Raw genomic sequence first — 15,537 nt, 5'->3', positions numbered from 1 at the left:
GTTTGATCAACTCTCTCACTTTTCAGCATGATCTCAGAGAGATTCTTCTCTGCGGGAAGCGAAGCAGCAACATCTTTCATTCTGATCTTTTTGTGCAAAACATGAACTTGTTATTCTGATCTGTATTGAGGAGGGTTTGTGTGTAAAGTATGCATGGCCCTGGGTGTTTTCATCTCCTTTTTAAGAGTTGCAGTTAGGCACATGAAAGCAGTTTTGTTAGCTGACTAGATAATACTGTTCCCAGTAATACTGCTCCTCTGATAACATCCTGTTTTCCTTCATGGTTTATTTGATTGATTAAACAATTACCCAAATGGTTGCGTCCCAAGAATCTCTACTTCCTCCTGAAGTTCACTACTCCCCACAAATGTGAAAGTGTTTTTGTCTGCAGGTGAACCTGGAAGCAGTATCCAGGGGCCACCGGGCCCTTCAGGTTCCCAGGGACCTCATGGTAAATGTGATCCCAGCGACTGTCTCCATCCATCCTCTCACTCCAGACGGAACGGCTAGGGGCCCCCCCTCAACTGATAGGGGACCCTTCAACGAATAAGGGCCCTCTCAATGGCTAGGGCCCAGGGGCCCCCTATACCCATCCACCCTGCATCTCTCTACAGCAGTCAACCATAGGCACAGGAGCCGGGCGTGTGGAACCTGATCCCTCAGACAGCTCATATCAGACAGACAGTTCCGTCCTTGTGGTCAGAAAACACTCATCCTCTGTTACTGCTTTACATGGGAAAGACTCACAACCAGAAATAGATACAATATGTATCTCAACACACTGGAGTAGGATGAAATTGCCCATAGATGCTGATCTTGGGTCAGTTTTGCATTTCCCCCACTAATTGTTATGGTTAGCATTGGGGGAGGGGAAGCTGATCCTAGATCTGTACCTAGTGGAAACTTCACCCTGGAGCGCTCACAACCGCCTTTCGGGTTTCTTATGACCATAGAAGCATTGAAATTCAATTATTTGTTACTTTACGTTGATGGTTATTCTATTCATTTTAAATGTGTTACAGTCCATTATTATTGTCATTATAGCTGTGATGATCATATGAAGTACTGTTTAATTTATTTCTTGTTTTCACACAACTCCCCTGCTGTGTCCTGATGCATTCCATATTAATTCAAGTCTTTCGAGGCCGTAAATTAATTTGTTTCTTTAAATAATACTGTCGGGAGAAAACATTTTCTCCATGATTTGATAATGCTTGTTTATGGGGATAGCTATGCACACGTTTGGTCTCATTTGATATTTTCGTTGTGTGTGTGTGAGCTGGTAAACAGGCAGTCTGAAATGTGTGTGTTTGTGTATGACTAATCAATATTCTTTGTGTGAACTGTTTATGCATACCAAAGTGAAGGAGGTTCATCTAACATGAAATATATTTATGAATATATATTAATATATGTTTCATCAATGAAAGGGATATTTGTGAAACGTGTTAGAATGAAGCTAGCTACATGATTTGATCCAGTTACATAACATAATGAATATCTTGTAGTGTAATTCATTACTAGAGCTTTTTTAATGAATTTTGTAAAGTTTTGAGAATGCTAAATATTGTGTGTTTCAAAAACTACCAGTCAGATATATTGCATGATACTGTAATTGTAAAGGGATGGTCTGGTATCAAAACAGAATACTGAGTTCCTCTCTCGTCACACCCTACACTCTAGGTACTTTATGTCAGGCGTTACTCAGTGAGATCTCTCCACATACTCTACACCTCAACATGTAGTGTTCATAACAGACTAATTGAATAGCCTGCTAGATTGGGTTCTGAGTTCTGATATTATTCAACAGGTAACATCGCCTGACTGTTGTCATATCTCAAGACAACCAGCACAACATGATCAAGGGTTAAACACTAGCTTAATGCCAACTGAATGTAGTTTGTGAAGGCTTGGTCAAGTTGACATTTCTTCCATGTACAGTTTGTGTGTAAGTGTGTATATTATGCTAATGTCGTATCACCTCGCGTTCACGTGAAGTTAGCCGCGAAGACTTCAATGTAGATTTCTTGCAGTCATACATATGGCTAACATGAAGTAGGACAGTTTCCCTTTATCCATGGTCTTGTCTCCAAAGAGGGCAGACAAATACATGTCAAATACTACAGCGATTGATTGAAATTGCCCAGTACAATGAAACCAATAGAAAATGGTAGGATTGGAGATGTTGTTACATCGCTGCTCTTTTGGCAACATGGTCTCATTAGAATATGTCCCAAAAAATAGTGCCATTTAACCATGTCACTTCTGTGGACGTATTACTAATATCTACATGGGAGTATACAGCTTGTTCATCCATCAGAACTGTATGTACATCAGTCTACATGGGAGTATACAGCTGGTTTCTCTATCAGAACTGAATGTACATCAGTCTACATGGGAGTATACAGCTGGTTCCTCTATCAGAACTCAATGTACATCAGTCTACATGGGTGCTATGTGTATATTTAGATTGTGAAGCCATAAGAGGTGATCTTTCTTATCCAATAAGAACACTGCAATATTTTACTTCTGACTTTTCTTTATTTGTTTTCTTGGTGGGTCTTTACTTGAACTCTTATTTTCTGAAAGCGTTTTTATTTTGACAATATCTGTACATTACTGTTCAGATAGGTATTTCTCCCTCAACTGTTCGACCATGTAGCACTGTTTGTCACTGTATACATATATATTATGTTGGTGTGTCTTAAGACTGGAGTGGTTTTGTTATGTATTTGTTGTGTTTCTGATTGGAAAGTAATAAGCTAAGAATCACGGACATGAATGAAATATCTCTGTGTTCTTCCTTCACCAATGTTATCAGAGTGCTCTCTCTGTCACTCAGGCCTCAATTCAATCTAACCTGCCCTTAGGTGTTTCATTTTCACCCAGTGACCTAAAACCGTACCTTTTTGTGAAAAGTCACGGTAAAAACACCCGGTAGACTGTCGTCATAGAGATCGATAAGATGTGTGTTTCCAGACGCATTCAGTAGTGAAACAAAGGTACTATTCAATAACTATATTATTGTCGTCTCCTAAACCCGACCCTAGGCAGTACTGGATACATTGTGGGAGGCAATGCGTCTGCCTTGGGAGACTAATACTAATGTAGGTTTGATTGGATCTGGACCCTCAAAGGCAATTATTTAAGTTGGAGAAAGTACGTGGGTGGAGCTGACACTTTGTGATGTTTAAATTGTCTCTTTTGCCTTCTTTTATCGGTCTAAGGCACTGCATCACAGTGCTTGAGGCGTCACTACAGACCCGGTTTTGATCCCAGGCTGTGTCACAGCCGGCCGTGACCGGAAGACCCGTGACGCGGCGCACAATTTGGCCCAGTGTTTTCTCCGACACATTGGGGTGGCTGGTTTCCGGGATAAGCGAGCAGTGTGTCAAGAAGCAGTGCAGCTTGGCAGGGTTGTGTTTCGGAGGACACATGGCTCTAGACCTTCGCCTCTCTTGAGTCCATACCGGAGTTGCAGTGAAGTGATGGGACAAGCCTGTAACTACCAATTGGATATGACGAAATTGGGGTTAAAAAGGGGTAAAAAATGTAAAACAATGTCACACTGCTGCGCTCCCATTTCTTTGAGTTGGAGATTTTCTCTTAGTATTTCAGAGCCTCAAATTGATTGAGGGTCTTTGAAGATTGGTGACAGTGGTGACAGTGGAGGCTGCTGAGGGGAAAACGGCTCATAATAATGGCTGGAACGGAACAAATGGAATGGCATCAAACACATGGAAACCATATGTTTGATGTATTTGATACCGTTCCGCTCCAGCCATTACTATGAGACCTTCCTCCCCAATTAAGTTGCCACCAACCTCCTGTGCTTAGTGATATGTATGGCTCGGGTCATTATATGTCAATGAGGTAACTGCATATTCAACCCTTTGACTTTTACAGAAGAAGCTAATTGGTTAACAACATTGAGGCATTTCTTTATTTCCATGTCACACTGTTACTGCTTGCTCGTTTTGTTGGCATCTCAACGTGAACATTTTATGTGGCTAAATGATACTACCGGAAGTAAGACACAAAGGCTGCGTTTACTCAGGAAGTCCAATTCTGATTCTTTTGCCCAATTATTGGCAAAAGATCTGATTGGCCCAAAATACCAATATTACAGCAAAATATCAGAATTGGCTGCCTGTGTAAACACAGCCATAGGCAGAATGACACAGAATATGGTGAGCTGTGTCTCGTGTCCTTACTTCATTTGTGAGTGGACAGGGCCCTCTAGTGTTCATTAGAAGATTGTTTGCTATATTGATTAACATTTTATTTAAAATAATGAATCCTCTGATGTGTTGTATTAACTTGTGCTAATTTCCACATTCCAACACCCGTCCTTAGAGGAATGATGATGGCTTGATGTGGTTAGTCTGTTAGCCTTGAAACCAAGCTGAGATGTACCCTTTCACCATTGTGGATTCCAGGCTAGTAGTATGTTTTGGTGTGTGTGTTTTCAGAGCAAACTCTCTTCAAGGAGATTGGTGAAAGGTCCAATGCAGCTGTTTTTATCTAAATATCAAATAATTTTTGGGTAACAATTAAGTACCTTATTGTGATTGTTTTCAATTAAAATGGTAAAAAAGAAACAAAAATAGCTTTTTAGCAAAGAGACATTTCGCAAGGAATAATTTTGCTAGGACTATATATATATATTTGACTGCAGTGGGCCTTTAAGTCATAGTCATGAATGGTTTTTGACTGCAGTGGGCCTTTAAGTCATAGTCATGAATGGTTTTTGACTGCAGTGGGCCTTTAAGTCATAGTCATGAATGGTTTTTGACTGCAGTGGGCCTTTAAGTCATAGTCACGAATGGTTTTTGACTGCAGTGGGCCTTTAAGTCATAGTCATGAATGGTTTTTGACTGCAGTGGGCCTTTAAGTCATAGTCATGAATGGCTTTCCTCTTGTTATGTTGAGTTGCGGAAGCATGTTGTAATAGATGTTGTCATTTGAAAAAGAAATCAGCTTCAATGTTTATCCATTGAAGCTGATTGGTCAAGACAGTCATGAATGTTGTTTTTCCTCTTGTAACATCCAAGATGACTGCCTTCGTATTGAAGCTGAAGTATCAGCACATTGTTGTACACTTTAAAAGCAGCTTCCAGTCTCAGTACAAGTCCATTTATACTCTGAAAGGTTACCATGAGTTCCAGGTTCACCTGATTGTCTGCTTCAGTATGGGTTCACCTCTAGGTTCACCTGCTAGTCTGCTTCACTATGGGTTCACCTCTAGGTTCACCTGCTAGTCTGCTTCACTATGGGTTCACCTCTAGGTTCACCTGATTGTCTGCTTCGCTGTGGGTTCACCTGATTGTCTGCTTCACTATGGGTTCACTTGATTTATTCTCTGTTTTCTCTGCTATTTGTCCATGGTATTCCCTGAACGATAATGAACAATCTGTCCATACTGTAACGACCCTGGGTTTATAAGCGCGGATATCGACTCTGCCGCACGAGCATGCTTTTGTAGCACAGTCGATATCGTGCTGGACTTCGGGCTAGAATACAGAGAAGTTTGTTCAACTCAACAACCGATTCATTTTCACTGTTCTATTATCTTCATGGTTTTCTAAACTTGTCAGTCAACACTTTGTGGAGAGGAAGACCTCTCCATGTATTGTATTTTCTTTTAACAGCGTGTTTTATCTCATTATCTTGGTAATTTATGTACTTTGTTATTTGTGTTTGAGTGTGATAATTGTTATTTTAATTTGATGGTCTACCTCATCTGAGGCTATACGGCTATACTGTACACATACTAGTTTAGTCAGCGTGATGTTACACTCTAGCCTTACCACTATCCTACTACACTGCTACTTTAAAGCTAACGGTTTAAATTTACCTCAAGACTAAAATGCTAAACGTAATGGATAGAAAATGGTGTTCACTATAGGCCTATTGAATTGGTGCCAAGCTAGTCATCTTTTGTTGATCATTTTTGAAATACTTAGAAGTTGTGAACCACTGTTTGACCATATAGTAGAGGTTGTACAGCAAGTTGAACATGTATGAAGTGAAATATTTTTCCAACAATTCTTTTGACTTTACAGCATTCTATGAAAACCCTGTTGGTTTTACACTCTGATTACCGATACCTGCCTTAAATCTGTACCACAATAATTTCTTACATTTCATGTGTTTTCTTTGCTTATAATGACCTACTCAGATTACACATTGGTGTGTCACTATCAAAATGTGAATACAATACGATGTCTTGCCGATGTGAAGTTTCTAAATTAGAATATCTGCTTTCTTGGTGCTCCTTATGCATTATCGATAAAGAGACGGAGAAAAGTATAATTGGTGATTTGGATGATATTGTCATCACATATTTCTAGAAAGGTAGAATTTACTGAATATTTCTATGCATGGTCAATTCCTTAATTAACTGTCACATGTTTGTGTTATATGAAACTATGTTTTGAATACCAGATTGTCTATTATTTATGTCAATAAACTGATTCAAGACCTTATTAAGATCATTTTTTATATTCACTTGATCAAGGTTATGTTTTCTGATAAGATATTGCTTATTCTGGGTATTCCAGCAGTACATTTGAGTACAATGTTTAAAATACTTCCTGAGAGTTGGAAATACATTTTAAAACGGACCTTTTGCTTTATTAGGAGTGAACAAAGTCGCAGAAAAAAGAACATTTGAGAATTTATTTGAAATTTCTAGATCCTCCTCCTAGATATTTGTACAAACTGTGATGTCACCCTCAAATAGTATCGTCATCATCATCATATAATAAAATAGAAACAACTGACTTCCTTTTCTCCATCTCTCCAAACCCTGTGAGGAATTCACATAGAAATAGAATCGCATTGGAATTGCCATTCTAGTGACTTCATTTCTATGGCTGACATAGTACTCAACAGTGAACAGAATACTGTGAAGGGAATATTCCATTTATATTGAAAATAATAATCTCTCAGAATCTTCCTCACACTGTACAATGAGAACAAACCTCACATTCAATCATCAGGATAGTTTGTTTTGTAGTAAATATAATTAACCACAATTGAAAACAATTTACAGAGATGTACAGGATATATGGAAGGTCAGTCAGTCAGTGTGGCTTGGTGTCAGTCCTATCTTCTATCTCTTTATTTAGATTTCTGGAAGGAAAGCAGGGGGCTGGAAATACACCAGGTACTTTCTGTACAAACTGATATCACTGTTTTCACCAGGTCTATCTTTGGTATATGATACTTCAATATAGAACATGATGCAGTACATTAGAAATACAAAAAAATACACTTTACCAGGCAATCCTGGTATTGCTTTATGGTTTTACTTTATTGGGGAGGAATTAGCTGATGTTGATGTGGATGGAGCCGCTGCTGAAATCAACATGTAGGCTACAGTATACAGCTGTTTCAGTGAGAGGAAAGGAGGAAAGGGAACATACAGCCAGATGGTTAATAAGGACAGGTGTTTGTCTGGTGGTTAATAAGCACAGGTGTTTGTCTGGTGGTTGTTAAGGACATGTGTTTGTCTGGTGGTTAATAAGGACAGGTGTTTGTCTGGTGGTTAATAACGACAGGTGTTTGTCTGGTGGTTATTAAGGACAGGTGTTTGTCTGGTGGTTAATAAGGACAGGTATTTGTCTGGTGGTTAATAAGGACAGGTGTTTGTCTGGTGGTTAATAAGGACAGGTGTTTGTCTGGTGGTTATTAAGGACAGGTGTTTGTCTGGTGGTTAATAAGGACAGGTGTTTGTCTGGTGGTTAATAAGGACAGGTGTTTGTCTGGTGGTTAATAAGGACAGGTAGCCAGTCTGGTGGTTGTTAAGGACAGGTGGAATGTCTGGTGGTTGTTAAGGACAGGTAGCATGTCTGGTGGTTATTAAGGACATCTAGGTTTACAGGGACAGTTGAAAAAAATATATATATTGTCTTCAAAACATTAATATCTTAAAATAGAGCACCCTTTTTTGAAAACAACAAAAGAAAATAAGAAAATCTGTCATGTAAAAAAATGTTACACATCCAAACAGGTTCAGGATTATTATTGTTTTGCAACAAAATACTTAATTTTGTTTCGCATTTGTGAAGGTGGAAGACTCCTTCATATCTGAAAGAGATCTGGCTAGCACAGAACACTCTCACAAAACACCGCAGATACCTTAGAATGGACCACTTTACAGCAACAGCCTTCAGAGTAGAGAGGCTGTGAGAATGTTGTGTGCTCCCAGGGTTGGGGTGGGAGAGCTGTCCATCTGCCATCTTAGTCTCTGTCTCTGTCTCTACCCCTCTCTGGGTGTTGGGCAGTGGAAGCTGGTGAAGGGAGGATGGGTCATAGTGAAGGCTGTAATGGAATAAATGGAACAGAATCCAAGGTGTTTGAAACTGTTCCATTCATTCCATTACATCCATTACATCCAATCCTCAGATTTAAAGTGACACCAGCCTCCACTGGGTGGTGGCTCTAGTTTCTAGTTCCCTCCGGGCCCTTGATGCTGGTGTCAATGTCCCCCGGTCTGAGGTTGCAGGACGATGGGTCGCAGTAGCCGTTGGGGCCAGCGTTACCAGGAGGCCCAGGTACACCAGCCTGGCCAGGAACACCTGGAGGTCCTCTCTCGCCGTCGCGTCCCTCCTGGCCGTAACCAGGCTTTCCGGGCTCACCTGGGGAGGGAGAAGAGTTAGAGTTAGAGAAGAGTTAGCTAAACCATCTTAGACCAAAGTAGAACGTCCAGAACCTCAAAGACTCAAGACTAGAACATTCTAGAGACTCTAAGACCAAAGGCGAGATCAATAAGGCTTCTGTTTGTGGCGAACATGTTGCCAGAGTAACAATTACAGTTGAATGACTTGAATGAACATTACAAAATGTTACGGTGAAACATCAAACAGCTACTTTTTTTAAAGGATTACTGTGACTTTTTAGCGACAATATTCAAACTGAAATGACTTAGCTATTCCTACTAAATATTGTATAAAGTCTACATGGCCACTTGATTATTTTTAGAAAGCAGTTTAGACCTGAAACAGACACTTATGTTCTCAGACCTTGTGCTAATGATAGCGAAAGGTTGCGGCCAAACTCAAAACCAAATGGAATACAGTATGTTAGCAAACTCTTTTCTTGTTCAACGCACCTCAAGACTAGAATATCTACAAGCTCCAAGACCAAGACTAGAACATTTAGAACCACCAAGACCAAGACTAGAACATTCTAGAAAATGTGTACATTTTACATTTTAGTCATTTAGCAAATGCTCTTATCCAGAGTGACTTACAATTAGTGCATTAAGATAGCTAGGTGAGACAACAACACATCACAATCATATCAAGTACATTTTCCCTAAAAAAAAAATATCAGTGCTATTAAGAAAATACTACCTCCAAGACCAAGACTAGAATATCTACAACCTCCAAGACCAAGACTAGAATATCTACAACCTCCAAGACCAAGACTAGAATATCTACAACCTCCAAGACCAAGACTAGAATATCTACAACCTCCAAGACCAAGACTAGAATATCTACAACCTCCAAGACCAAGACTAGAACATCTACAACCTCCAAGACCAAGACTAGAACATCTACAACCTCCAAGACCAAGACTAGAATATCTACAACCTCCAAGACCAAGACTAGAATATCTACAACCTCCAAGACCAAGACTAGAATATCTACAACCTCCAAGACCAAGAATAGAATATCTACAACCTCCAAGACCAAGACTAGAATATCTACAACCTCCAAGACCAAGACTAGAATATCTACAACCTCCAAGACCAAGACTAGAATATCTACAACCTCCAAGACCAAGACTAGAATATCTACAACCTCCAAGACCAAGACTAGAACATCTACAACCTCCAAGACCAAGACTAGAATATCTACAACCTCCAAGACCAAGACTAGAACATCTACAACCTCCAAGACCAAGACTAGAACATCTACAACCTCCAAGACCAAGACTAGAATATCTACAACCTCCAAGACCAAGACTAGAATATCTACAACCTCCAAGACCAAGACTAGAATATCTACAACCTCCAAGACCAAGACTAGAATATCTACAACCTCCAAGACCAAGACTTGGAGGTTGTAGATAAAAGTAAGTTACTGATGGTTCGCTTCTCCATGGCAATCAAGGTCGATGTCACTCACCTGGTAGACCGGGAGGTCCTGGCTGGCCCTTGGCCCCTCGCACCGTGGGACCTCGGTCTCCTCTGTCGCCCATTTCACCTGCGCCACACAGCATGTTAATTACAGGGGTTATTCTAAAACTCTGAATTTTGCTTTCACATTTTCACATAACAGTAACATTACAAATTCTCTCCCCACCTTTGGGTCCTTTGAGTCCTAGGAGTCCTGGAGGTCCTTTGAGGCCAGGCAGTCCTCTTGCTCCAGCCTGCCCAGGGAAGCCACTGTCCCCTGGGGGTCCGGCAGGACCAGGAGGCCCTGGCTTACCAGGCAGGCCCGCTGCTCCAGACTCCGGCCTCCTTAGACTGGCAGCCAACTGGGCTAGCTGCTCTGTTGGAGCAAGAGGAAAGGGAATGATGAGCAAACAATTAATCAATCAAATGTATTAAAGGCCCAGTGCAGTCCAAAATGGGATTTTCCTTTGTTTTATATATATTTCCACACTTTAATGTTGGTGAAATTGTGAAAATTAGGATAATTCCCTTTTAGTGTAGGAGCTGTTTGAAAAGACCGCCGGAACTTTCTGCCTCTTTTGGTGGGATGGCGTTTTGGCCTGCCTGGTGACCTTACCAGGTGGTAAATCAGTTAATAGACCAATAAGAAAGAGAGTTCCAAACCTCTTTGCCATAACAGCTAGTTTTCAGTTTTACCCTCCCCACTTAGACCACTCCCAGACAGTGTTAGCAAAATTCTTGTTTGAGAAATGTCTCTTTGCTAAATAGCTATTTTTGTTTATTTTTGACCATTTCAATTTAAAACAATCACAATGAGGTACTCAATTGTTTTCCCAGAAATTATTTGATATTGAGATAAGAATGGCTCCATTGGAACTTTAATGAAGGCCTTTTTATAAATGTTATAAATTGTAGTCCTCCCTTCTTACACATTCAAGTCTGCCTCAGTAAATTGAGCAGAGTGAAAATACTTATTGGAAAACATTCAACTCTAAGGGATTGGTGTCCCTAAACCGGGACAGTTGTTGCTCAATATGCGATAATGTGACTAGAAAACATTGTAAACAACAGCCAACTTTCCGGGTCAGAGACATGTCTTATACGGGCAGAAAGCTTTAAATTATTGTTAACTAACTGCAGTGTCCAATTTACAGTAGCTATTACACACAAAACATACCATGCTATTGTTTGATGATAGTGCACAACAAAACACTTTTATCACGGCTGGTGGTTTGATACATTCACCTCTGAAGGTGATGTACTTACATTCAGTAATCTTGCTCTGATTTGTGATCCTGAGGGTCCCAGAGATAAAATGTAGTGTCATTTTTTTTATATTTAAATGTAGGAACTGGGTTCTACAGTTTGACCCCACTGCTGTCTCTGGCTCCACACCCACCCCGCTCAGCCATCTAGATCCATCATGATCTAGATCCATCATGTATGAATCTCCTGGGAATGTTAAACTTGATTTTTTTTATTACCATAGCATTTTTGTATGTTCTCTATAGTTATGTACTTGAAAATGTATAAATTGACCAATTCGGCACATTTGGGCAAACTCCTGGCAGACTTGATGCAAAATATTGTATGGTGAGGTAATTGTTCTCTGGATCAGTCTGAAACTTTGCACACACACTGCTGCCATCTTGTGGACAGAATCTAAATTACACCTAGGATCCTACCTTAATGTATGGCCTTTCTCTTGCATTTCAAAGATGATGGAACTTAAAAATAAATAAAAATGTATGTTTTTTTGATTGTATTATCTTTTACCAGATCTAATGTGTTATATTCTCCTACATTAATTTCACATTTCCACACACTTCAAAGTGTTTCCTTTCAAATGTTATGTATATCCTTGCTTCAGGTCCTGAGCTACAGGCAGTTAGATTTGGGTATGTCATTTGAGGCGAAAATTTAAAAATAGGGTACGATCCTTAAGAAACTGAAAAATATATGTGTGTATTTATGGTGCCAAGAGTTCAACATAAAACTTTTGGCCATGGTATTTTACACTCCAAATTCCAGTCTTTGCTTTTCTGCTTTTAGCAAAAGTGCAGGTCCTCTAAAGGTGAAATACATTTTTCAGCACATTGGGTATAAAAAATTAACGAGTTTAGGAGGAGAGTAGTGGTAGTGGGAGGAGGGGGTGAGATACAGTAAGAGGGCCCAGGGAGAGAGACAAAAAAAAACAGGCTGCAATTTCTGGGGTTCAGGAGTCTGTTATCCATCAAACTAACAAAGGTTGAAGCGTATTTATGATGGGTTTTTTTCTGCTTCCCTCTCTTCAAACTGTCAAGCCAGATAGGCTATATCCCCCAAACTCAACTCTGGACCTCAAAGTCAGTTCTACTGCATTTGTTCATTGTTCGCCTCTAATCCGGGACTGATTTAGACCTGGGACACTAGCTGTGTGCAATTCATTATTAGGTAGGACAGAAAAGCAGCAGGCTCCGGACCTCATAGAGTAAGAGTTGAATACGCCTGGTCTATAGTATAAACAATGAGGGTGGGGATATTACAATGTTTATACTTAAAGGTAGAGTGGGATACATTGATTTAAAAGACACTGAAGGAATGACAGTGTGCAATATTCTTACCTTGCATAACTCTCATGCAGACTTGTCTGATGTGTTGATCGCTTGGTTCTTTACCCTGAAGGATAACATAACAAAAGGTTTATGATGAGAAAACAGCTTTAATAAACATAGATTTAGCTTCTCATGTTAGTTTAGCTTCGGAAATGCATTTTGTAAGCCCTAGTTGTGTTATGCTGGATACACTGGAAAACTGTTGTCCATGGCCTACGGTCCAGACGGAGGGAAAACTGTTGTCCATGGCCTAAGGCCCAGAAGGAAGGAAAACTGTTGTCCATGGCCTAAGGCCCAGAAGGAGGGAAAACTGTTGTCCATGGCCTAAGGCACAGAAGGAGGGAAAACTGTTGTCCATGGCCTAAGGCCCAGAAGGAGGGAAAACTGTTGTCCATGGCCTAAGGCCCAGAAGGAGGGAAAACTGTTGTCCATGGCCTAAGGTCCAGAAGGAGGGAAAGGCCTAGAAGTAAGTTAGTACATTTGTAAGTAAGTAAGTATGTAAATAAGTTAGTAAGTATGTAAGTTAGTAACTAAGTATGTAAGTAAGTATGAAAGTATGTAAGTAAGTAGGTATGTATGTAAATAAGTAAGTAAGTAAGTAAGTACGTACGTGAGTTTGTAGGTATATAAGTAAGCAAGTAAGTTAATTAGTAAGTAAGCATGTAAGTATTTAAGTATGTAAGTGGGTAAGTAGGTAGGTATGTGAGTACGTAAGTAAGTAATTAAGTAAGTATGTAAGTCATTAAGTAAGTAAGCAAGCAAGTAAGTATGTGAGTAAGTAGATAAGTAAGTATTTAGTAAGTTAGTTAGTAAGTATGTAAGTAAGCAAGTAAGTTACTATGTAAGTAAGTATGTAAGTTAGTACGTTTGTAAGTAAGTTCAGGTGTATAGTCTTCAAAGTTTTGGGTGGAGGTGGTTTGGGGGTACCTACCGCCGGTCCCTGTGACCCCCTGATTCCTGGTACGCCCCTGTTGCCCTGCATGCCACGTGGTCCAGGAGTACCAGCTGGGCCCTCGATGCCAGGCTGCCCTCTGCTACCCTCTGGCCCTCTGTTACCAGGCTCTCCTGGGTTTCCAACCTGGAGACAGAGAGGGGAGAGACCGCTGGATCAGAACCACATTACATGGGTGGTACTGAGCATGCTCAATGAAGACTTCTGAGTTTCGGGGGCGCTGGTGAGCCATGGAATAAACGAATATCTGCTTTTATCTGGAACAAGAAAAACCCGTAAGATGGTATTGCAGAGATCTCGTCCCCAGGCTGGTCTAGCACTTCCAAACTCTCTATATTATTACTGCGCAGATAATATAAGAATCACTGTATTTTGGATGACAGAAAACCCTGATGTTACAGGCCTGAAATGGATGACAGAAAACCCTGATGTTACAGGCCTGAAATGGATGACAGAAAACCCTGATGTTAAAGGCCTGAAATGGATGACAGAAAACCCTGATGTTACAGGCCTGAAATGGATGACAGAAAACCCTGATGTTACAGGCCTGAAATGGATGACAGAAAACCCTGATGTTACAGGCCTGAAATGGATGACAGAAAACCCTGATGTTACAGGCCTGAAATGGATGACAGAAAACCCTGATGTTTACAGGCCTGAAATGGATGACAGAAAACCCTGATGTTACAGGCCTGAAATGGATGACAGAAAACCCTGATGTTACAGGCCTGAAATGGCTGACAGAAAACCCTGATGTTACAGGCCTGAAATGGATGACAGAAAACCCTGATGTTACAGGCCTGAAATGGATGACAGAAAACCCTGATGTTTACAGGCCTGAAATGGATGACAGAAAACCCTGATGTTACAGGCCTGAAATGGATGACAGAAAACCCTGATGTTACAGGCCTGAAATGGATGACGTTGGAGATCTCATCCTGTGGCCCCACCTCCTTAGCTGTCTTACTCTGCTCAAAACGTGCATTAGCTGAGCCTGATTCCAAATACAGTTCAGGCTTCATCTGATTTATCTCTACAGAAACTGCACATGGAGCTCCAACGAAATGGAATTCAAATAATTGAAACAACGTTAGTCAATAAAAATAATTATTTTTATGATAACATAGTTTCAGTATTTCACTTTTTAATGTGTATATTATTGCTTACTAGCTGTGTCCAATCAATTTTGTAACCACTCCCTCTTCTAATTAGGGCTAATTGGAAAAGCTGTTCAAAAGAGGACATTGTATTATGTTTTTGTACTCGCTGACGAAGGCCATGCAGCCGAAACGAGTCAGAATTTTTAAAACTTTGTTTCTATTGAACATGCCATACTAATAAAGGCATTTTAATTAATTATATGAAGAGTGCCTTGGTCCTCCTTTCTTTTTGATGACCGCTTCCCTTCCTCCTCTTTCTACTAGTCAGTCAATTAGTTGTTTAAAAAAACTTTTTTTTTAAACCCTAAATGTTGGTTAAAACCACTTAGCACTATTACTAACACACTATGGGTGTAGATCAACTGTCTCCAAGTTATATTCCTGGTTGAGACATGGAACTGCTTCTAGAAAAGTACAGAACTCACCACTCCTTTGGGTCCAGCTTCCCCTTGGTCACCCTATTATACAAATGATAAAAACACAGAGGATCAGTACAGGTGGAGTTAAAAAGGGTTGTTTAAAAGGCTCCAATGTGAGGTTGGGTTGGATGCAATGAATCCTTGCTTGAGTGGTAACTTACAACATCTCCTTTGTCTCCAGAGGTTCCCTCAGAACCTTGTCCCCCCTACACACACACACACACACACACACACACACACACACACACACACACACACACACACACACACACACACACACACA

At 40.3% G+C, this 15,537-nt stretch overlaps 2 protein-coding genes across 7 annotated transcripts in view; one reads left to right on the top strand and one right to left on the bottom strand.

Annotated features, from left to right (window-relative positions):
- The window catches only part of col19a1 (collagen type XIX alpha 1 chain), a 259,676-nt gene extending 253,188 nt beyond the window's left edge, over positions 1-6,488 (top strand). For all 6 annotated transcript variants that reach the window (XM_071394460.1, XM_071394459.1, XM_071394458.1 and 3 more), the window contains one exon: positions 392-6,488. In XM_071394460.1, coding sequence (XP_071250561.1) covers positions 392-510 — 119 coding nt within the window. In that variant the 3' untranslated portion in view covers positions 511-6,488. The remainder of the gene's footprint in view (positions 1-391) is intronic.
- Positions 6,489-6,667: 179 nt separating this feature from the next.
- Positions 6,668-15,537, bottom strand: part of col9a1b (collagen, type IX, alpha 1b) — a 32,247-nt gene continuing 23,377 nt past the window's right edge. The window contains exons 26-32 of the mRNA XM_071394463.1: positions 15,416-15,460; positions 15,261-15,293; positions 13,655-13,801; positions 12,733-12,787; positions 10,317-10,505; positions 10,140-10,217; positions 6,668-8,645 (exon numbers count right to left, since the gene is read on the bottom strand). Coding sequence (XP_071250564.1) covers positions 8,449-8,645; positions 10,140-10,217; positions 10,317-10,505; positions 12,733-12,787; positions 13,655-13,801; positions 15,261-15,293; positions 15,416-15,460 — 744 coding nt within the window. The 3' untranslated portion in view covers positions 6,668-8,448. The remainder of the gene's footprint in view (positions 8,646-10,139; positions 10,218-10,316; positions 10,506-12,732; positions 12,788-13,654; positions 13,802-15,260; positions 15,294-15,415; positions 15,461-15,537) is intronic.

This window comes from Salvelinus alpinus, chromosome 3, assembly GCF_045679555.1.
Source record: "Salvelinus alpinus chromosome 3, SLU_Salpinus.1, whole genome shotgun sequence".
Lineage (NCBI taxonomy): Eukaryota > Metazoa > Chordata > Actinopteri > Salmoniformes > Salmonidae > Salvelinus > Salvelinus alpinus.
This window is presented reverse-complemented; position numbering and strand designations above follow the sequence as displayed.